The sequence below is a fragment of the Phodopus roborovskii genome, unplaced genomic scaffold (assembly GCF_943737965.1).
Source record: "Phodopus roborovskii unplaced genomic scaffold, PHOROB, whole genome shotgun sequence".
Lineage (NCBI taxonomy): Eukaryota > Metazoa > Chordata > Mammalia > Rodentia > Cricetidae > Phodopus > Phodopus roborovskii.
In genome coordinates, this window is record NW_026125295.1 from 24,992,876 (window position 1) to 25,017,491 (window position 24,616).

At 42.8% G+C, this 24,616-nt stretch overlaps 1 protein-coding gene across 1 annotated transcript in view; it reads right to left on the reverse strand.

Annotated features, from left to right (window-relative positions):
- The window catches only part of Gk5 (glycerol kinase 5), a 52,064-nt gene continuing 27,448 nt past the window's right edge, over nt 1-24,616 (reverse strand). The window contains exons 7-16 of the mRNA XM_051206907.1: nt 24,098-24,159; nt 23,842-23,915; nt 23,595-23,655; nt 21,727-21,853; nt 19,320-19,424; nt 5,725-5,819; nt 4,597-4,700; nt 4,081-4,140; nt 3,132-3,265; nt 1-274 (exon numbers count right to left, since the gene is read on the reverse strand). Coding sequence (XP_051062864.1) covers nt 126-274; nt 3,132-3,265; nt 4,081-4,140; nt 4,597-4,700; nt 5,725-5,819; nt 19,320-19,424; nt 21,727-21,853; nt 23,595-23,655; nt 23,842-23,915; nt 24,098-24,159 — 971 coding nt within the window. The 3' untranslated portion in view covers nt 1-125. The remainder of the gene's footprint in view (nt 275-3,131; nt 3,266-4,080; nt 4,141-4,596; nt 4,701-5,724; nt 5,820-19,319; nt 19,425-21,726; nt 21,854-23,594; nt 23,656-23,841; nt 23,916-24,097; nt 24,160-24,616) is intronic.

Here is a 24,616-nt window from a genome sequence, read left to right on the forward strand (position 1 = left end):
CTCTCCCAGCTAGTGAGGCTCGGTTTGAATTGGCTCCTCTCGGACACGGTCATGTCAGGATCCCTGAGCTTCTCCCCATGCATCCCGCCAGCCTGCCGTGTGGGGTTTCTATGGGCTGCTCAGTGCTATGTCTTGTTATACCAATTCATGGAGCGCTTCACGGCTTTTACCCAGTTCTCCATATTCATTTCATATTCCTGCCACTTCTTCTGGGGCTTGAAAACCATTTCACTTTGCCTCAGCTTCTGTAGCTCTTCCTTGTCAGCCCAAAATCCTGCAGGTGAAAAGGAAATCTAAGAATCTAAGGCAAACAATGAGTTCATGAAATACACCCACCAGTTCATGTGAGTTGTGAACAAGGAGGACAATAAAAAATTAAAACGCAGTCCAAAACACTTGTGGCTTTGAAAGTGTATACATGACCAAACAGAAACACTAAGGGCAGATAAACTAGGATTTTAAAAAACATTTTGCTTTTTAACTCTTACCTTTATTTTTGCATGGCATTATACCTCTTTTTGCTTGTAATGGGATTGAACAGAGAGTTTCACACACAATAGGCAAGTGTTCTTCCACTGATACACACACACACACACACACACACTTTTCCTTTGACAATAGGGTCTCACTGAAGAACACATCTGTAACTATATCACAGCCTCAAATGATAAGGTGTCTTGCCAGGAAGCTCATTACTGAGGTGCTCATTTATTTATTTTTCAGACAGGGCTTTTCTGTGTGGCTCTGGCTGTCTTAGAACTTACTCTGTAGACCAGGCTAGCCTCAAATTCAGAGATTTGCCTGCAACTATGCCCTGCCCACTCCTCAGAGCTAAGATTAAAGGTGTATGTCAATACACCAGGCTCAACTTTCCAGCATTTCTTTTTTCCTTTAAGCCCCCCCCCCCACCATGATTTTTTTGAGATGGGTTTCTCTGTGTAACCCTGGCAATCCTGGAACAGGCTGGTCTCAACTTTACAGAGACCCTTCTGACCCTGCCTCCAGAATGCTGCCATTAAAGGCATGTATCACCACCATGCAGCCTTCAAATATTTCTTACAAATTACATTTTCTCTTACCAACAGAAAGATATCTTAGATAACACACGTGTATGTGTGTACACATGCACATTTTCAGACATGCTTCTGAGACTGGCCTGAAATTCTTGACCCTCCAGCATCTACCTCTGGAGTGCTGGAATCACAGGCAGGCATTTGTCACCACACCCAACGTAAAACTCTTTTTTTTTTTTTTCCCTAAAATTTCCTTGCATTTGTGAAGTTAGTTATTTGTACTATATTCAAATGACTACTAATAGTTTTCATTTAAATACCACTTGTAGATCAGTAAATAAATTTAGTCATGAAAATAAATGTGTTGTGTATGTGATAACTTATTTCCTTAATACCAGCCCTTGAGAGGCTTGAGACGAGAGAATTTGAATTTGAGACGAGCCTAGGCTACATGGCATGATTGCCTACAGAGTAAATAAATACTATATACACTTAAAAATTTTTATTTCCCAGTCGGGCTGTGGTGGTGCACGCCTTTAATCCCAGCACTATGGAATCAGAGACAGGCAGATCTCTGTGAGTTCTAGGCCAGCCTGCTCTATTGAGCTAGTTCCAGGCCAGCCTCCAAAGCAATACTGAGAAACCCTGTCTCAAAAAAACAAAAACAAAAAATTTATTTCCAGAACTTATTATTTGTATTTAAGGTAAACATGTATATGTGTGTCATTTTATTAATTATATGTAGAACAGACCCGGTTTCTAGGTAAATTTAGAAAATATAGAGGCAGGCTGGAGAGATGGATCAGTGGTTAAGAACATTGGCTGTTCTTCCAGAGGTCCTGAGTTCAATTCCCAGCAACCACATGGTGGCTCACAACCACCTGTAATGGGATCTGTATAATAAATAAATCTTTTTTTTAAAAGAAAACATAGAAGATACACATACACACACACACACACACACACCCCCCTACTGTTCACACACCTCTGAGAGAGGCAAAAGTTTGGAATTAAATATAGATTTAATAAAGTAGATAAAGCTCAAGCCACCTGAGTTTGCTAATCAGAGTATTTGTATATGTCTTTGTGTATGTGGGTGTATCTGTGTGTATCTATGATTGTGTGTATCTGTATTTGTGTATGTGTGTCTGTGTTTATCTGCTTGTGTTTATTTGCATGTGTGTTTGCACATCTGTGCATCACTGTGTCAGTTGTCGCACTGTGGAACCGAGTAGCCCCGCCCCTTTCTCTCCACAGCAGCACGTTCCTTTGCAAACACGTCTTCCTTTCAAAGCCTCTGAAACCACCAGCTTCTCACTGTCCCCTCAGCCTCTGGAACTCCTCCTACCCCAACGGCTTCACACCATCAGTCTTTGCCGGGTTTATCACAGATCCGATCACCAGTTGCATCTGTCTGATGCCATCAGAGATCAGGGGCTGTGGCTTTCTTTCACTTCTTGATTCCTAGCAGTGACTATCCTATAGAAGGCACTCAGCAAAAGCTGTAAGTAAAGGAATGGCTCATTTCTAGAACAAAGATGGATCTAGCGGCAGAAACTTCCCAACTCTACACTGCAGTGCATCTGATCTCTTTTCAACAATGCCACAACTACCGGCCCCAAGGTTCACCCCTAGGTTACCCGTTAGGTTGGTTTAGCTAGAATTTCCTCTTATCACTAGCATTCCATTGTTAGTTTTCACCTCCTGGTCCTCTCCCTGCTCTCTGGCTCTACATTCTCCCTTGTAGTGAGTATCCTTGTAGTGTCCATCACAAGGGGTAACTACAGTGGTTTCCATACCTCAGGAGACTCCCTGAACAATACCCGTCTTACCATTCTTGTCTTTAACATTGCACATTGAGAGTTCATCCCAAGACTACCCCTTGCACTAACCTTGAAATGCCCTCACCTCACAGTTCTAGGGAGTTAAGTTAGGACAGTTAGGTTGACACACTCACAAAAGAGGTTGGTCAGAGGACCACTGCTGAGTCCGAGTGCAGTTACCTGTTCGGACACTAGCTTTCCAGATGTTCTCTGTAATTTTGTGACTGCATATGAGCAGAGCTAGTACAGAAACAGCTTAAAGAACGTGCTCGTTTTTTATAAAGGCCACACGTACCAACAGCAAGGCCAGCCAGGGTGGCCGCACCTAGGCAGGACATGTCAAAGTGAGCTGGTCTGTCTATCTTCGCATTAATCAAGTCTGAAGTCATTTGCATGACAAATGCGTTGTTACAGACTCCTCCGTCTGCCCTGTGGGAGGCAAGATCTGAAAGTTACTGTGAGAACATGAACTTTTTCTGTGGGTTACGAGGGTTTATGAAGTTAACTTTTGGGGAGGGGACAGTGTTGAGAGTCTAGGCTTTACAGGTACTCAGTAGGCAGTTACCACTGAGCTGTGCCCCAAACCATCTATGCTTTTAATGGTTTTTCAGTAGAAGAGATTTAGTTTGTTTGGTTTTTTGAGATAAGGTTTCTCTGTGCAGCCTTGGCTGTTCTGGAATTTGCTTTGTAGCCTAGGCTGGCCTTGAAATCATGGAGAGCTGCCTGCCTCTGCTTCCCAAGAGCTGAGATTAAAGGCATGTGCCACCACTGCCTGGTAAATACTGTTCTTTATTCAGGTCTCAGGTCTCATTTGTTCTGGTACTAGTTGATGAGTAAAAAAAAACTAAGCCAACAGAAGAATTCCTTTGGACATTAAAGAAGGTAAAACAATAAGATGCTTCCACACAAAAGGATAGCAATGACACAATAATGAAATGCTAATAATCTCTATATAATATACATGCTTGACAGGATCCCCGAAATTTTGTAAGTGCTATAGTCTCAATAATCTAAAACTAGCATTTTTCTCTCCAAATTGCTATGACCAACAATTTTATTGCTAAAAAACTAGTCATAAGCTTTGGAAGTCAAGAAAAAATTAAAATAAATAACAGCTACTTTTTAAAATTTCTAGTTTGTGGTGCTAGGGCTCAAAATTCAGGGGAATGTTCAATCACTGAGCTAACTCACCAGGCTGATTTTGTAGCTCCTAACTAAACCTATTATAAACAAAGCTTACATACCGGATATTCGTGACCGGGATCTGGATTTCCCTCTGCATCATATCATATAACTGCTTGTTCCTAGTCAAAGACAAGATAACTATTGACAGCATATTCATGTCATAATTCTGCATTTCACGCTGATGTTTCAAACAAATAAGAACTATGGTTTTATATACTTGACTTGATAAAAGGAGCATTTCAAGCAATTATTCATTTATTCCATAGCCTTTACTATGATATACTCAAACAACATGTAAAACTACCAAACATATAATTTTATAGTCATAAAAATTACTTCACATGAAAGAAACACACCTTACTTATGAGAATTCAATTATTTTTTGGAGATTTATTTAAAGTATATGGGAATTCTGGCCTCTGAGGACTTCTGCATGAATGCAGCACATATCATACATGTATTCAAGCACTCATGTATATACACAAAATTTAAAAATACATATATTTCACCAGAAAAGAAAATTTCAGTAAATGACAAAGTACAAAGATGGTAGAGGGAGTTCCGGCAGGTTTTACCTGAAGGCTATAGACTCCAGTATAGCTCGGACGAGATGGTATTTACTGGTAGAATGCTTCAAGCCCATAAAAGAGGCACACGCACAGGGGTCATTTAATGGGGCCTAAAGTAAGAGATTAAAAAGAACATCATTTATGTTCTAAATTACATCTATAGACTTGATATGGTTCATAAAGCACAGCCATGCTAGAAGAATGCTTATTTAAATAATTTAAAATAAATTACAATCCAAAGAGCTGATTAAACAAGATTACCAAGCTGGGCATTGGTGGCGCTTGCCTTTAATACCAGCACTTGGGAGGCAGAGGCAGGTGGATCTCTGTGAGTTCAAGGCCAGCCTGGTCTACATCGTAAGTTCCAGGACAGGCTCCAGAGCAATACAGAGAAACCCTGTCTGAAAAAAAAAAAAAAGCAAACAAACAAATAAAAAAAACCAAAATAAAACAAAACAAAAAACCCAAAACAAAAAACAAAACAAACAAACAAACAAACAAGCAAAAAACCCAAGATAACCATTCATTCACCATGTAGCCCGAACTGGCCTGGGACTCATTATGTACAATAGGCTGTCCTCAAACTCATAGAAACCCAACCTGCTTCTGCTTCCCAAGTGCTGAGATTAAAGGTGTATGCCAATATACTTGACTGTTGTCTTTTGATAGGGTTCTCATATAGGCCAATCTGGTCTTGAATTCACTACATAAGCAAAGCCATTCTTGAACCTGGGATTAAAGTCATGCACCACCAGAGCCAGTAACATCATTTTTCTATTTCTCTAAGTAAAGAATACCCATTTGCTGATACATACAGCTCAACAACTCAGAAGTGCCTACTTATAACTCAACCCTAGGCTATATTAAACGTTCTATAACAAATCTGCTAACTTTTAGGCCCCACTTCAATAGAATCGAAAGCTGACAGTGGCTGAATTCTGTCAGTACAGTCAAACCATCGAGGTCTCATGTAGAGAGCACACTGCTCCCCTACAAAATTTGTGCTAACTTGGCATAGTTTCCCTGTCCTAGAATGTACCTTTTATGCCAGGCCTGACTATTCATTCAGCCATGAAATTCAGGGTATGGCTGGAGGAGGAACTGTGCCAATGCTATAACTTTATAAGAGAATACCTGTAATCCATTAAATGATGGAACAAAATAAACCCCTTCAGAATCTTCCAGACTCAGAGCCATTTTTTCAGTCTCAGCAGCATCTGTAAAAAGATCTGCAAAAACAAATAACAAAACCCTAAAACAAAAGAAGCAGCTGGGGAGGGACAAACAGAATCATATTACACGACCATAAATTAGGACTAGAACATAAAAGCTCTTCATTTAAAAGGGTCAACAGATGAGGCATTCTGTGTGACCTTTCACTGCGCAAAGGATTACAGCAAAGGTTTGGACAACAGAGACACCCTAAAGGTCCTTCTAGATTAAGTTCTGTACATAGCAGGGCTTAATTTTTTCATTAAAGGTATTTGAGTAAGCTGAAGAACCCATTCTAGGGTTTTGTTGTTGTTGTTTTTTTAATGTTTGTTTACTGTTGTTGTTAGTATTCAGGCATCTGTACTGGCCTGTCTTTGGGGTTCTGGCAGGATACGCCCTCAGCTGCAGCCACTAAGAGCACCACCTGTGCACATTCACTATGTTCCCTTTAAAAGGCCCTGCCCACCTCTCATCCTCTTCTCCCTCTCTCTCTCTTCCCCCTCCCCTCTCCCTTCTCTCCCTCTTTCCTCCCCCTCCCCCTCCCTTTCTCTTCTCTGTCTCCCTCTCTTTCCCTTTCCTCTCTCCTGCTGTTCCTGTCTCCAGAGGCTGGTCTTCAGCCTTCCCTTTCCCCTTTTTATGATCCCTTTCCCTAATACAAAGCCCTCTGCTTGAACTCTATAGCATGGTGTCTTTTTCTCAGGCAACACTTTTCTTGGAAAGCTGAGGCAGGAGAACCACCATACAGGTTCAAGGCTAGCCTGGGCTACACAGTAAAATCATATTTCAAAAGCAAAAAACAAAAGATTCAGAGGCAAGACACACCTCAGTTTTTTTGACACTGGAATCCTCTACCTATAGAAACTTTACTTGATCCGATGGGATCCACTTGATCAAGAGAAAAATCCCATCGGATCTAGTGAAAAAAAAAAAAACTTCTCATTTAACGAATTCAATAAAGGAGCAGTAATAGACCAAAGGTCACTCCTTTATAAAACAAGCAAACAAAAGGAACCAAGCCTTCATTCATTCATTAAAGTTTTTACTTAAATGTATGACATATTGGGAAAAGGTCCAAATCCAGGAGGCTGAGGCAGGAGGACTGGGAGCGGGCATCTTCAGCTATAAATTGAATTCAAAGCCAGCCAGGGCTAGAAGAGACACAAACAAACCCAAACCAATAAAAAAAAAAGCCCCACAGAGGAAAAAGGGAGAAAAGGAAAATGTGTAAGTACAAGGCACACACAGCTTTAATCCCAGCAGAGGCACTCGGCTCTCTGAGTTCAAGGTCAGCATAGTCTACAGATCGAGTTCCAGGACAGCCAGGGCTACACAAACAAACCCTAAAAAAAAATACAAGACTGGTAGAATTCTTTTGTCTAGCGCTGTGGATAAAAGACCCAGGGTCTTGTGCTGCTGTGGGGTAAAACTTCTGTACACTGTGAAGATGAATTGCTCTCATTGTTAATAAAAAGATGATTGGCTGATGGCTAGGCATGGTTTTCAGGGCAAAGAGAATGCTATGGAGAAGAAGGGCAGAGTTGGGAGGAGATGCCAAGAGACACAGAGTGAGCAGAATGAGAAGTTCGTACATGAGGTAAATGAGCCTCAGGGCAGCACATAGAGTAATAGAAATTGGTTAATTTAAGTTATAAGAGCTAGCTACAAACAAGCCAAGCTATTGGCCTATCATTTGTAATTTATACCAAGTCTCTGTGTGGTTATTTGGGGAGCAGCTGGAGGGGAAGAAAAGAGGTCTACAGTAAGCAAGCTCTGACTTACTACCACCCAGTCTCTACAAAAGTTTGCACAGTATAAACTCACCTGAGGAGCCCACACCTAGATGGAGACACATCCATCTCTCCTGTTTAACACCATGCCTGTGAGACATTCATCTCATCACAGGTGTTTGTAATCCACTGATTCCCATATCACACAGAATTTCTTTGTAAGATTACATAACTCATAAGTCTATTCTATAAGAATATGGAGAGTTTCTGGTGTTTGGTCATGCTGAACAGTTGTGTGTATTCTTTTCAGTGGAAGTGGCTGATATTCGTCTGTTTAGTAATACCAATGGATGGGATAGGTAGTTAAAGGAGCCTCATATTTACAGCTAACTTTGGCAAGACTGCTGAATAACTAAAGTAGTTGTATTAACTTAAGATTCCTCCTGGTTGGCTCAAGATTTCCATTGACTTCATCTTCTTCCCAGCAATTATCATTGACATTTTTTCATTTTAGCTATTTTGGTGGTTTCCACGACAGTCTGAGTGAGTCTCACTTCCCTATTTACTATGTTAAAGACTTTCCATTGGTCATCTAGATACAAAGCCCTGAACGTGTTCCTCTGTGAACAAGGTGGCCATACAAGGTGGCCATAAAAACAAAAACAGACAATAATACAAAAACCCAGGGCCCCATGTAGCCCAGGCTGCCCTAAAACTTGATATGTAGCCAAGGATCATCACGAATAACTATTATAACCATGTGCCCTTACACATATCTTGTTCTCTCTCTCTCTCTCTCTCTCTCTCTCTCTCTCTCTCTCTCTCTCTCTCTTTTGAGATACACAGTTTTATGTAGCCCAGGTAGGCCTACATCTCTGTGTAACCAAGGATGACTCTGAATCCCTGACTTCCTGCTTCTACCTCTCCACTGCTGGGATTATACTACCATACTTGATTCAAGCAATTCTGGGATGAAATTTAGGATTTTGTGCAGCTTAGGTAAACGCTCCACCAACTGAGCTACACCCCCAGTCTGAAGTTCCCCTTGAATGAGACAGTGGCAGAGGTCAGGAGAAAAAGCAGTCAAGCAAACAATGTTGCCCCATCTCACCTTAACTGGAGTGGCTTCCTTTCACTGTTAGGTTTGTTACACTAAAGAAAGCCCAAGAGAATCAGTGCTGAAACTCAACTTAATAAAGATCATTTTCAGTTGAGTTTGCAGCTACGTCTCTGTAGAGAACATGCAAGGTTTGCTCCCTGATACTGCAATCAACCCATCAATATAACACTTTATTCAATATGATAGATATCAGACCCAGTAAGTTTTATCCATTTGGTCAAAATGTCCAGATGACAGATCAAAATACATCTGGTATTTCAAAGTCACATATTTACACTCTTGGATTTGTTTCTTTCTCTCAGGCCCAACCTCCTATGGTAACAGCAAACATAACCTCACAGCCCAGGCATACAGCTGTGGGCAAGAGGATGAGGAAGGGAAATCTGAGCACAGGGAGGGCAGGGAGTACCACTCCAGGCAGCCCTATGTCTGGCAATACGCACAGTATCAGTCTTAACAAAAATTCAGAACGAGGGCTAAGGAGATGGCTCAGTAGGTAAGTGTGCTAGTGAAACATGAGGACACAAGTTCAAATACGCTGGACCCACATAAAAAAATGCCATGGTTTCACATGCCTGTAACTCTAGCATTGCGGGGGCAGGTTCTCTGAGCAGCCAACCCAGCTAAACAGGTGAGCTTTGCCTTCAGTGAGAGACCCTGCCTTAACGGAATAAATCAGGGCTGGAGAGATGGCTTAGCAGTTGAGGGCACTGGCTGCTCTTCCAGAGACCCCAGGTTTGATTCCCAGCACCCACCTCGTGGCTAACAAACATCTCTAATTTTAGTTTCAGGGTCTCCATTGCCTCCTATAGCCTCTAAGGGTATCAGGGATATGCATGAGACACAGATGTACATGTAGGCAAAACATTAGCACAGGCTAAATGAATAAATAAATATTTTTAAAAAGCTAGGAGAAAGAACTATATCAAAGCAAGATGGGAGATACTTGACATTCTTGCTGGCCTCTGCACACACACAAGTATATGCCACATACACAATAAAAAAATTAAAACACCTTTTTTTTTGGGGGGGGGTGTTGCTAGAGAAGTGGCTCAGTGATTAAGAGCACTGGCTGCTCTTCCAGATGACTTGGATTCAATTCCCAGAACCCACATGGCAGCTCACAACTGTCTGTAACTCCAGATCCAGGGGATATGACACCTTTATACCAATGCAGATAAAATAAAAATTAAATAAATTATAAAAACTATTTTTAAATTTTTTTTTTTTTTTTTTAAAGACAGGGTCTTACTACTCAATCCTGGCTGTCCTGGAACTCACTATATAGATCATGACAGATTTGAACTCACAGAGACTCACCAGCCTCTGTCTCCCTAGTGCTGAGATGAAAGGTGTGCACCACTATGCCTGGCATAAAACTAAAAAAAATTTCATAGTATGGCTTACAGTTTATTGCTTTTATAGGATACCCGAGTGTCCAAAATAATGGATCTCTCTGATTCTTTTATTTGTTTGTTTGGTTTTTCGAGATAGGGTTTCTCTGTGTAGCTTTTGGAGGCTGTTCTGGAACTTGCTCTGTAGGCCAGGCTGGCCTCAAACTCACAGAGATCCGCCTGCCTCCGCCTCCCCAGTGCCCCCACTGGCCGGCCTCTTGTGCCTTTTCTTAGACTCTTTTCCTTTTGTTTGTCGTCTCCAATTCTAGTATGTTCCTTTTCGTTTTATCTTCTCTATTGTGTCTTATTATTACCCTTTAGGTGGAAGGGAGGTGGGAATGAAATGGAGTGTGTTAGGTCTCAAACCGGGACAAGAGACTAACTGAGGTGCCTGTTAACAACAGCCACCAGCCTCCACCAGTCCCAACCTGTGGCAAAGTCCTGGCTCCTCAGACTTCTCACCCACCCTACCTCAAACTCTCCAGCTCCTAAGTGTCACCTCCCCCACCCCAAACCTGCTCTGCCCTAAATAACCTCAGCCTTTTGGCCCATGGCTCCTCTCTCTCTCTTCTCACAGCACAGTTCAGTCTGGACCCTTCTAGATGCCTTTTATCTTAATAAACTTTCTACAATAAAATTTCCCTTCATCAATAAACGTTCTCTTCAACCCATACCTAGGAGCAGTCATGCCCACATTTGTTTCATTTAAGAGAAAACCATGAAAACCATAATTAGGATATATTATATAAGGGGGAAAAACCCTCAAAAACCTATTTTCAATAAAAGAGAGAGAGAAAAAAAACAAAAAAAAAAAAAAAACAAACAAACAAACCCAAAAAACAGTGGGGGGGGGGGGGAAATGTCAGGTCAAGAGCACACACAGGGACTTCCCTTTCCCTTGTCGCCCTCTTGCCACGTGGATAGACATAGTTACAGAGTATCAACAGCAGAGGGAGACTAAAACACACTGCCTAGCCAGAACACCAGGGTGCAGCAGGCCAAACTGTCAGGGAGATCCCTGAAAGAAAGGCATTGAAGACAATTACCTTGCAAAGATCTTTTGAAAGGCTTGACCTTCCTCTCCACCCACAGCTGACCACCTGAAGAAGATGTGACCACAGATAACAAACCACTGAGAACACACCTCTAGGAAGAACACTGCCTACATTGGTGTTAGGTGGTACACATGATCGACAGAGGCAAACAGCAGAACCAGCGCATAGAAAACGGGAAGGACACTGGAGTGCAATCCAATGCACTGCCACAAGGACACTTAAGTGCAATCCAATGCACTGCCCGCAAGGACACTGGAGGCGCATCCAATGCACTGTCCACAAGGACACTGGAGGTGCATCCAATGCACTGTCCACAAGGACACTGGAGGTGCATCCAATGCACTGCCCGCAAGGACACTGGAGGTGCATCCAATGCACTGTCCGCAAGGACACTGGAGGCGCATCCAATGCACTGTCCACAAGGACACTGGAGGTGCATCCAATGCACTGTCCACAAGGACACTGGAGGTGCAATCCAATACACTGCCCACAAGGACACTGGAGGTGCATCCAATGCCCTGTCCACAAGGACACTGGAGGTGCATCCAATGCACTGCCAGCAAGAACACAGGAGGTGCATCCAATGCACTGTCCACAAGGACACTGGAGGTGCAATCCAATGCACTGCCAGCAAGAACAACTTAAGGGGCTGCAGGGGCTGCTCGCTGGTTGAGAGCTCTTGTTGATCTTGCAGAGGATGTGGGTATTCGGCTGGAACCTCCCTCCACTTCACTCCTGCTTGATTCCGAGAAAGCCTGGATCCTCTCTCTCCAAACCCCACCCTTTGAAGGAAGAAAGAAAAAGTGCCCCAAAGCCCAGATCTGCATTCCTGGCAGCTGTAGCAACTTCTCCTCTGAAGTTGCCAGGAGCCCAAGACTCTAAAAGCGGGCAGCTTTTGACAAGAGTTGGAAATGCAGTCACCCCTCACCTCAGGGTATATAAGCTCCCTGCTTCAGTTGTGACGAGTAACTTCTCCAGCTACAATCTCTGGGGCTGGAGGACTTGATCTACCTGTTCTTTTGCTTTTTATTCGGCTTGATCTGGGCCACTACATCAGCAGAGAAACCTATTAATGAATTACAGAAGACCTATTATTGGGTTCAGTTCCCAGTTAACATGGTAGTTAGCACCCATCCATAATTCTACTTCTAAGGGATCTGACAGCCTCTTCTGACCTCCAGGCATCAGGTAAAACATTCACAAGCAGAAAATAAATAAATAAGATACTAATTTAAAAAGAAAATCTTAAAATAACAAAATTCCCCATAGGATTTAAACAAGAGTCTCAAAAATTGTGTAACATCAGCTACACCTTAAAATTAGTTGCTCTCCTGTCTTTCAAGGGAATAGACAATAAACCCAAGATGCCACAGACATTGAGATTATCAGAGAAAAACTTCAAGACAGCTATTATGGACACCATCGGAGAAGTCGACTTGAAACAAAAAACAGAAAGTGCAGCAAAACAAACAAAACCCCAGAAGGAAACTGATAAATAGATAGATAAATAGATAAATAGATAGATAAATCAGTGGTTAAGAGCTCTGGCTATTTTAATAGGGACTAAGGTTTTATTCCCAGCACCCACATGGCAGCTCAATTGTCTGTAACTCCAGCTCCAGGGGATCTGATGTCTTCTTCTGGCCTCTGAGAGCCCTAGCACATATGTGGTGCAAGCATTCAAATAAAACCAAAATAAATGGTTAAAAAATATTCTTTTCCTCAATTAAAAAATAGAAGATATGAAACCAGCCAAATGAAGATTCCAGAAATGAAAACATAATAAAATTATGGATTGACTGGATGGGCTCAAAGTGGAGATGACAGAGGGAAAATCGGTAAAAACTGAAGGCAGGATGACAGATTATCCTGGTAAGAGAGGTAAAGTCTGAAGGAGCAAATGGGAGAAACGTGGCGTCTGGGAGAAATATAAGACAGTAAAGAGTCCTCTCATTTGAGTCACGGGAGGAGGGTAACTATCAGAAGAACTACCCCCTTGAAAAGAAAATTTACTATAAACTTCCCTAGTGAAAGGGGGAAAAAACCCTATACATTCAGGGCTTCCTGGAATCATACACGGGCCTTGGGTGGGGCCCCAGCACCCCCAAGTCAAAGCTATTGCTCAGCAGGGTCCATGCCCACACTGCAAAGACTGGAAGGAAGAAGTCTGAGGTTTACTATGAAGAAGTGCTGAGTGTTGGAGGAAACAGCCATTTCTCTGGTTCAAACATTACAGGGTTCAACACATGAACTGAACACATAGCATGGTACCCTTTTAAGACAGAAAGAGCACTGGCTACTCTTCCAGAGGTCTTGAGTTCAAGTCCCAGCAACCAGATGGTGGCTCACAGCCATCTAAAATGAGATCTGGTGCATAAATAAATCTATGGAAGGAAGGAAGGAAGGAAGATGGGGTCTCATGTAGCCTAAGCTGGTCTATAACTCTATAGCCCAGGATAGCCCAGAACTCCTGGTCCTCCTACCTTCACCCCCCTTCCCAAGTGCATATTGGTAGATACCACCATGCTCTGCTAATGCACATTATTGTGGGTTTACCTCAAGGCTTTACTACTAGGAAAATATTGTCCAAATGTATCCCAAGCTTCCATAATTGGTCCATCAATTAAAAATAATCAATAGATTACTCTAAGTATGATGGTGCATGTCAATCATCTCAGCACCCAAGAGGATGAGACAGAAAGAATATCAAAAGTTGGGCTACAGAGTGAGGCCTGACTCAGGAGGGAGGGAGGAAGAAAGGGTTGGGGGTACTCTAAGCAAATAAAAAGGAATCTACACAAATTCCTCACAGCAATATTAGCTTAGACACACCGTGCAGACCTAAAAGCCAAAAACCAAGGGCAAAGGAAAAACAATTGAGGGGCTGGGGATGTGGCTCAGTTGGTAGAGTGCTTGCCCGGCACTCAGGGAGCCCTGGACTCCGTACCTAGAACCACAGCATCCAGGCATTGTGGTACATTTGTAACCCCAGCATTGGAGATGGAGAGGGAGAAGCAGAAGTTCATGGTTGTCCTCCACAACCTAGGGAGTGCCAGGACAAACGGGTATACACAAGATGGTCTCAAAAGACAAAAACCAAACAAACCAAAAACAAGCCATAGCCAAGCCACATTTTAGGGAACAAACATTTCAATGATGGTGAATTGGGCATTTCTCATCATACACTTTGAAGCCAAAAGGTAGTAAAATAATGCCCCTTTTATCCTTTCTTCCTTTCTCCTTTCCTTCTTTCCATTCATGCATCCATCTACCCACCGATCCATGCATCCATCCATTCATGCATCCATCCATCCGCCCACCCATCCATCCTGTCTATTCACTCACCTACCCAACCACCCACCCCATCCATCCATATTTTGTAGTACTGGGAATTAAGCTCGGGGTCTGGTGCAGCCTGGCAAATGTTCTGGGGAAGGGAAAGCTCCCTAAGTAGCCTGTCATCGTGAAAGCCAAAGTTTTCAGCAGAAGAGCTGAAGAGAAGATAAAGGGTGTTGGAGGACCCTGTGTCCTGGGGGCTTGAACCACCCAGGGAGGTAGGGAGGTTAATTAAATGCTAACGTTTTTTTTTCCAAATAGGGGGGGGAGGACCCGGAAAACAACAGTAAGAACAACAAACCCCCAAACCCACAGCCTCCAATGAAGGAGAATTAAGGACGTTTGTTACCACTGACATGTAAGTTTTTAAAATAAGGAGGGTTAGCAAGGTGGCTCACCAGCAGAGGTGCCGTGTGCAAGGTCGACAATGGGAGTTGTGAGGTAATTATCTACAAGACACCGGAGACAAGGTGATGTGACAGATGTCAACTCCTCTTAGTACACCTACTTACATGGCTTTGGGGAACCATGTCGATGCTTCACATTTAAACAGGAAAATAATCCAGGCATGGCAGTGCATGGCTGTACTCCCAGTACTCAAGAGGCTGAGGTAGGAGGATTGTGAGTTCAAGGCCAGGCTGGACTATATAGTAAACTCCAGGCCAGTCAAAGCTACACAATGAGACCCTGCCTTAAAATAAGTAAGGAGCTAAATAAATAAAACATTATATTAAATTAAAAGTTTTAAATTTTTATTTATTTTTTTTTAGTCAGGGCTTCTGTGCTGGTTAGTTTTTGTCAACTGACACAAGCTAGAATCACCTGAGAAGGGACCCTCAATTTAAGAACAGGGAATTTTTTTTTTTTTCTTCTTTTTCTGAATGGTTGGTGCGAACAGGCCCAGCCCAAGTGTGGGTGGGATCACCCTGGGGCAGGTGGTTTCTGGGTTGCATGAGCAGGGGAGTGTGGGAAAAGTCACAAGGTGCAAGCCAGGGAGCTGTCTTCCTCCCTGGTGCCTGACTTCCCTGTGCGGTTGACTGTGATCTGATGTGGAAACCCAGTTAACCCCTCAGTTGGTTCCGGTCAGTGTTTTATCACAGTAACAGAAACCTAGCTAGGACAGTCTCGCTCTAGCCCAGGCTGACCTGCAACTTACCGCATTCCTCCCTCACCTTCTCAAATGCTGAGATTATAGGCTTACAAAAAAACATCCCCTCCTCTAACGAGGAGGCAGACCTCACCTCTCTTGGGAAGGAGCCAGAGAGCAGGAGACATTTCAGGTAAACAGTCTGGGATGTGTTCTTACAAAGAAGTCTAATGGGGATTGCCTGGGGCAGGCAGACACAACTAGGGCCAGCAATTAAAAGTGAGCCTGCTGAGAAAGATGTCCCCTGATGGCTGTCAGCTGGGGCAAAGGTGCCAAGAACCACTGTAGAAGAGAGGACATTGGGGCATGCTTTCCCTGCTCCTCCTCCACAGGGAAACCCCGCCTCCACAGGGAAAAAGAGCAGGGGGACCCGGAGGGGACGGAGAGAACACATAGCTAAAATAGCAGGGTTATAAGGAGAATGAGTAGTTGGGGGCGGGGTAAGGTGCTAGCAGGGAACTTTGAACTGTATCACAGGTATGAGTTTGTACTGAGGGAGCCTTAAAGCCGGCTTGTGCTTTGGGTGCGCTAACTAACAGGCACCACAGTTGGCCATTTGTCCTTTCTTCCTTTTGGAATCTGGGGAAACAGTTTCCTCTGGACCTGACAACATTTTTAATTTTATTTGGTGGGGGAAGCACAAGTATGGCCATGGTGTCTGTGTCGGGGTCAAAGGACAATCTGTATAAATCAGCTCTCTCCTTTCATCATATAAGTTCATCATATAGGAACCTAACTCAAGACATCAGGCTTGACAGCAGGTCAGTAAGTACCTTTACCCCTGAGCTGTCTCACTGGTTCTCCTAGGGTTTTTGTTTTTGTTTTTGTTTTTCCCTAAAACTGGGTTTATCTATAGCTTTGGAGGCTGTCCCAGAACTCACTCAGTAGACCGGACTAGGCTGGAACTCACAGAGAGCCATCTGCCTCTGCCTCCCAAGTGCTGGGATTAAAGACGTGTGCCACCACTGCCCAGATTTCTTCTAGGGTTTTTAAAGATACATGTCAAGGATGGCAAAAGAAATGCACTTAAGAAGAGAGAGACTTCGGTGAAACACAGCTCTGAAATAAACTTTTTTTTTTCTGGTAAGTAACTGTAAGTGAAGGTTAATGACCTCAGAGTCTACTACGTAGAGCTGAGAAGTCCCCGTCTAACAAAGAAAGCCCATGTCTGTGATGAGAGCATCTGCAGGCAGTTAGGAGCTTGGAAAAGCCTGACAAGATGGTCAACAATGATAACATCTACATTGGCTTTGAGATTACAAAAAATTGATTTGCTGATGGAATTTTCCACCCCCAAAGTTCCCTTTCTGCCCTATAAAATCCTTGAGCTCCATGCTCCTCCCACAGTCTCTACTCCCACAGAGGGACTGCTGCCCTTCACATCCTAATAAATGACACCTGCTTCAGCTGGGTCCAGTCCTGACTTTCGGTTAAGTTTTCAGTAGCCACAGGCAATGCTCATCTAACAGTATGCTTATGACTCAGAGGGGCAGGAATGCCATTCAGGGGTAAAGTGACTGACTGTCTAGCATGTGCAAGACCTTGAGTTTGATCCCAAAGAAAGGGGAAAGGGAAAAAAAAATTCATTTGGCACTGTCCTCTGAGAGTAAGTTTTCTGCCAACAGGATTATTTTTTTTCTTTAAATAAATCAGCTTAATTTATATTAGTGAAGTATAAAATTACACCATATATCCATGAATGACACTCAGACTATAAATAGTCTGGAATCGTCTGGTTGTTGGGTTTTTTGTTGTTGTCATCAACTTAACACAAGTTAGAGTTACCTGGAAAGAGGGACCTCACTGAGAAAATCGCTCTATCAGACTGCCTATAGGCAAGCATATGGAACACTGTCTAGATTAAGGGCTGATGGGGGGAGGGCAGAACCCTTGGGCAGGCTGTCCTGAGCTGTGTAAGAAATTAGGTTGAGGAAGCCATGGGCTTGTGAGTAGCATCCCTCCATGCTCTCTGCCTCAGTTCCTGCTTTGGCAACCCACAACAGACTGTGATCTGGGATGCATAAACCAAATGAACCCTTTCTTCCCCACGTTGCTTGGGGCAGTGTCTCATCACAGCAGTAGAAAGCAGATGAAGACAGGTCTATATTTCACATTTTGTTCATGAAATACAGTTTATAATATACTGGGTGTTTTTATTCATAATGGCCAAAAGGCAAAGACCGACTGGCATGATGGCTCAGTGGATAAAAATCCCTGGCCACCAAGTTTGATGACCCGAGTTCAATCCTCTGGACCCTCACGGTGTCAGAGAGAGCTGACTCTCCAGGGCTGGCAGATGGCCCAGTGGGTAAAAGCATCTGTTGCTGAGCTTAACAATCTGAACTTGATCCCTAGGACCTGTGTAGCAGAGAGAGAGAGATAGAGACAGAGAGAATGATGGAGTCCCCACTCCCTTGGATTGTCCTCTGACCTCCACCCTGTCCCATACATATGCATACAAAATAAATAGAATGTAAATGAAAAAAATAAAATAGCTATGTGTGGTGTGGATGCCTTTGATCTCTGTGAACTGGGGGCCAGACTGGTCTATGTGGGAAGTCTGAAGCCTGTCACCGCTACACAGACAGACAAACAACAAATAAGGAGAGCTGACTCCTGCGAGGGACCTCCACACCATGGCACACACACTAAATAAACACGTAATAAAAAATTATTAAAGACCAAACACGGCTGAAATGCTCACCAACTGATGAGCAGATGAACCATGATTACTTCTCATGGTGGATACTGATGTAAACTAAAACACGAGTAAGCACGCCTCATGCAGGCTGTCAGAGCTGCAGACCAGACTCCATGCCCGTGGCTGTGAAATGCCCAGAATAAGAAAGACCACGGAGGCAGTGATAGACCAATGGCAGCAGCTTTAAACCAGGACAAGGAGGACGAATAAGAGCTAAGTGGGAGCTAATGGGAAAGCTGTTCACATTAGGGGGCACTTTAAGAAATCTATAGTTAGGTTGTGAGGGTGTCTGTGCTACTGTATCAAAATTCTCTCTTTTTGCTTTGTGTTTTGAGACAGGGGTTCTCTGTGAAACAGCCCTAGCTGTTCTGGAACTCCTTCTGTAGATCAGGCTGGCCTCAAACTCAAAGAGATCCACCTGCCTCTGCTTCCTGACTGCTGGGATTAAAGGGGAGTGCCACTACGCCTGGTTGATACTAATGGTTCTTATCTCTTTGTCTTTTTATTACGCTTGCAGCATAGCTCTTCCTGCACATTCTGGTGTTTCATACACTCTAATCTATCTTGTCCCCTCCCTCTCTCCCTCCCTCCTTACTCCCCCTCCCTCTCTCCCTCCCAAGAGTAGATCTTAACATGTAGTTCATGCTGGTCTTGAACCTGCTTTGTAGTACAAGAGACTGTAAACTCTACCTCCCAAATGCTGGGATTATATGAGCAAGCTGGGTGTTGGTGGCACACACTTTTAATCCCAGCACTTGGGAGGCAGAGGCAGGTGGATCTCTGTGAGTTTGAGGCCAGCACTCTACAGATTGAGTTCCAGGACAGCCAGGAGTGTTTCACAGAGAAACCCTGTCTCGAAAAACAAAACAAAACAAACAAAAACCCAACAATAACAATAACAACAAAAAAACCCCTTTATTTTCTCCTAGTCCATATTGCTTTATTTTAATGTTTGATTTGAATGATCCATTCTTCACCTATTGATCTAAAACTTGAATCCAAGTGTGGCCTATAGATTTTGTTTAAAGGTAACTTACCTAATTTTTGAGCCCATATTATAGCAGTACCCGTGTCTCCTGCATTGCCTTCAGCTAAGCATACAACTTCTTGCCCAATCTTCCATCCAATTAGTGGATAAAAGCCTTAGAAAGCAAACAAGCAAAACAACAATGTAAGTCAGACAGCAATACACAACTCATTGCGACACTAACCAATAGTGTGACGAATCCCACAACCACAAAGTGCTTATTCACTAAGCCCGCCTGAGTTCAAATCCCAGCCCTCACTAGGTGTGATCTTAAGGTTTCTGGACTTTCAGCCTTGGTTTCTGCAAGTGAAAAGAGGCCTATCCCAGAGAGCTGCTGTAGGCATAAGCAGGGTTAACTTATAACAAGTACAGTGCCTGGCACATGTACAGTATGGACAATAAGTGTAAAGGGCAGTGCCTGCTTTTGTTTTTCTTTGTGGATAGCTGGCTTGATTTGGGGAGCCAGTAACTGAACCAAGGGCCTGGTGCACGCTAAGTAGATATTCCAACACTGAGCTATATCCCCAGCCCTTAGCTATTAGCTTTTGATAGCTACAAGTACATCCATGTCTCTAGACATGGCAATGAATATTTTAATTGCAAAATAAAGGTTACTAGAGATTACTGTGCCAGAGCACTAGCTACACTGCTGTGTTTATTTGTGGTCTCCAAGCAAAGTCCTAAGTCGGGACAGTGAAATACACTGACCAACTTTTTCTAGCTTTGACCCCTGCCAGCTTGGGAAAAAGGCCCAGGCTGCAAAGTGAAGGCAAGAAAAACGATTTCTAAATGCTTCTTTGAAAATGCTGGGGATGTAGCTTAGCTGCACCAGTGCTTGCCCAGCACACGTGGGGCCCTGTGTCCCATCTGAACCAGCATATAAGCCAGGCATGGCGGCAAGCCTATAACCCTAGCCCTGGGGAAGTAGACGCAAGGGGAGCAGTGGTCCCAGGCCATCTTTGTCTACACAGCAAGTTCAAAGCCACTCTGGGTTACATGAGACTCCATCTCAAAAAGCTAAAAAGGCCCTTAACCTGTCTTGATCAAGAGTTGGCAATTACAACCCCCCCCCCCCGAAAGTTTCTAACTAACACGTAGAAAAAAGAAAACAGGGCTGTATCCCAAGGTGTGCAATACTTGCCTAGCATGTTAAAGCCCTGGGTTTGATTCCCCAGCAGACACCAAAATAAATAAATAATTGGAGAAAAAGAGAGAGTTAGACTCCAATAGTAAAATTTAAACAAATATAACATGTACTATAAATAAATATTTGGAAAGCTGACCAAAATAGCCTAATCCATCTAATTTTCTTTTCTATTAACATCTTTGTGTTTTTTTGAGACATTTTTCTATATAGCTCTGGCTGTCCTGGAACTCACTCTGTAGACCGATCTGGCCTCTGCCTCCTGAGGGCTGAGACTAAAGGTGTACACCACCACCACCTGGCAACATCTTTATTTTTAATGCTGCTAATTTAATTCTTTTAATTAATTTAAAGGCAATGGGGATTAATTATCTCTAATAATAATAATATATCAATTAATGTCCTTAACATAAAATGGAAAATTAGAGCTAGGCAGAGTTGGCCCATGCCTTTAATCTCAGCACTCTCCAGGCAGAGGCAGGCAGATCTCTGTGAGTTCGAGGACAGCCTGATCTACAGAGTGACATCCAGGACAGCCAAGGCTACACAAAGAAACCCTGTCTCAAAAACAAAAAGCAAATTGAGCAAGCTAAGTAACAGCACTCTTCCATAGCCTCTTTTCAGCTGCTACCTCCAGGTTCCAGCCCTGTGTCATTCCCTGTCCTGACTTCCCTTCACTATAGACTGAGACATGGAACTGTAAGCTGAAATAAACCCTTTCCTTCCCAAGTTGCTTTTGGTCATGGTATTTTATCACAGCAATAGAAACTCCAACTAAAACAAGTATCAATGTATCAACTAAAAAATAAACATATTAGGAAAAAACAAGAATATTCTAGAGCTTGTTATTTAGATAATGTATTTCTTCTTACTATAACTGTAATTTTATAATAGAGGTGAATACTAGTAATAGTGCCAAGAGTATTCATTTTGTTTGTCATTGATATAGGACCTCAGTTTGTAGCTGACCAGGAACACAGCATATGTGGTCAGGACAGCATCCTACTTCATCCTTTCAAGTACTGGAATTAAACGTGTATTTATCTAGTGAGGCGATGTCACATGCCTTTAACTCAGGAAGCAGAGGCAGGAGGATCTCTGAGCTCGAGGCCAGACTAGTACACAGAGCAATTTCCAGGAAGCCAGGGCTATACAGAGAAACCTTGTATGTGTGTGTGTGTGTGGGGGGGGGGATGGGGAATTGGTATATACATCACAAAGAAAACACAAGTACAATTTTATCTTAGTAACAAGATACATCCTGTCCATTTACCTCCATTAACATGCTGAGGGCTGTTTCCTGTATTAATATCCAAAAATGTCCCGGTTCCCATGGTTAATTTCACATCTCCTGTCTGGAAGCAGCACTCTCCAAACATGGCTGACTGCTGGTCACCAACCTGCCAAGGTGTTCAACTGTCAGATGTACACTCTACCAGAGCCTGCTTACTGTAGTCCACCCCTATTAACAGGATTCTCATTATTACATATTTTATTTGACTTTTTTTTTTTTTGTCATTTCCTTAAGTTCAAAATAAATCCCAATGAGAACAATTGCACAGGTCAGGGTCTCTCTGGGCAGCACTGTGGGCAACTGACTAGTTCATGACTTTTCTGAATGTGATTAATTTTAGAAATATCAGTATAAAAATTATACTGACAAAGTATGCCTTTTCATTTCCCCCTTAAGAGGTTTCATTCATTTGTCAAGATAACTGATCTCCCAAACTTTTCTTTCACTAAGAGTGACAGGAATAACAAAGTTTGAAATCTTAAATCACTCGTGTCCTAAACATGTATTTCTCTCTCTCTCTTTTTTCAAGACAGGGTTTCTCTGTGTAGTCTTGGCTGTCCTGGAACTCCCTCTGTAGACCAGGCTGGCCTCAGACAACTCAGAGATCCACCTGGCTTTGCCTCCTAAGTGCTGGGATTAAAGGCGGTGCCACCACCGCCTGGCCTAAACTTGTATTTCTTGTTTTAAATGATTTTAATTGTGTTACTATGGCTACATAGAAACACGCATAAAACTGCTTACTTAACTTGCCACAGTGCTGGAAACTGACTCTAAGGCCTACACTGAGTTACACTCGGAACTCCGTTTTTATTCTTTTTCGAGACAGGCTGCCATGCTCACCGGGGTAACCCTACCTCCTCTCGTGCCACACCCTCCTGAGTAGCTGGGAATATTAGGCCCACAGCACTGCAGAGCACTTGCCTTATCTCCACACAGCCATGGCCACCAGCACCATATTAAACAAAGAAACAGAACAGAAATAGGACTGGCAAGATAGCTCAGCAGAGAAACATACTTGTCACTAAACTTGACACTGAGTTTGATCCTTGGGACTCCCACATGGTGGGGGTCATCAGCAATTGTTTTGTTTTTACACTGGCATCTACCTGGGCAGCTGCAGGCTAAGGGGTTTGTAACATCCAAATACACCTTTCTTTTCTAATGTCAATTGCTTACTTACTGATTTGGGCTGTTCTGATGAAATATAAACTAAGCAGTGGCTTTTAGTTCTTAAATTTAAAAAGAAATTTTTTTATGTGCACTGGTGTTTTGCCACGAGTGTCAGGTCTTCTGGAATTGGAGTTACAGACAGTTGTGAGCCATCATGTAGGGGCTGAGAATCAAACCCCGGTTCTCAGGAAGACCAGTAAATGCTCTTAACTGCTGAGCCATCTCTCCACTGGTTTTAAAACCGCAGCATCAACACAGGTAAAATAGTAATCGGAACACAGTATCTTTAGAAAACTTAACAGTTGGAAATGGTTACAGAGTACTTCCACTGTAGAAGACTGGCCAGTGGTCCTCCACCCAGAATACAAGTGATGCTTCTCATTATACCACAGCCCTTTCAACTTCAAAGAAGAAAATAAAAAGAGCTATTAAGTATATGTCTGTTTCTTCAGTGCTGATATTGAACCCACTAGGGCCTTGTACATGGTAGCAAATGCTCTAACACTAACAGGCTGGCCTTGAACTCACAGCCCATGAGTACTGGGATTAAAGCCATGAGCCACCACACCTGGCTCAGGCATTAGTTTTAGTCTACTGAAGACCTTTATTTCTCTTAAAGCTAGTTCCCAACTATTCAAATGTATTCATTAGTTTTTACCCCCATGTCTTCTACTTACCAAGGCAACAACTGGTATAGGCACACCAAATATCTCTTCATCCACTGATCCAAAATTATGGCTACAAATAAGATTGATGAAAGAGTTAATTGTTGCTCTGGACACAGTCATTCTAAAATCCAACAAACTGCTTTACACCCACAGTGTTACAGAACTAAGGCAGAAACATCAAAATTGACAAACAAACCCTTTCCCTACCAAAGTAAAAAGAATTCAAAGGCAGTTTTGTGGGTCTGTGTCCGATTACCTTGTGTCCTTCACAGGAGGCAGGATAGAGAGCGGCAAGGAAAGCAGGTTAGCTAAGATCTTGCTCCAACACATCTGAGCATGAAAATACAGTGTCAGGGTATGCAAGCTAGAATGCTTCACCTACCCACATTGCAAAACATCACATTGTATGCCATAAACATATCCCAGGATTGTCAACTACAATCAGTTAAAGAAGAATCTAGCCTAAATTAAGAAACAACTGGTGATTCAAAAAAGAAGATAAAAGTCTTTACCCCAAATGGATCAAAAAATCCAGTTGTACTGGCATTTGAATAATCCGTGGCATACGAAGAACCTAAATTTACATTAGAAATAACACATTTATTATCAGGTAATATAAATCGCCTAACCCTGGTATATAATCTAAACTGTTGTCTATCTTCAAATTCATCCTAAAATAAATGTTTGCAATATTCAGGTTTCTAGGAAAATTCCCACCTAATCTTTATGAACCTTTTTATAGTTTTTTATTTTGATTGAGACTTTAAAATTTTCAAAATTACAGGTGTGTGTGTGTGTGTGTATGTGTATATGTGTGTGTATGTGTGTGTATGTGTGTGTATGTGTGTATGTGTGTATGTGTGTGTGTGTGTGTGTGTATATGTGTGTGTGTGTGTATCACAGCACACAAGTCCAGATAAGAGGCCAATTTCAAGAGTCCATTCTCTCTTTCCCATGGGTCCCAGGGATCAGATTTGGTCCTCAGGCTTGGCTTCTCACCAGCCCCTACCCCACTACAAACCTGTCTGCAT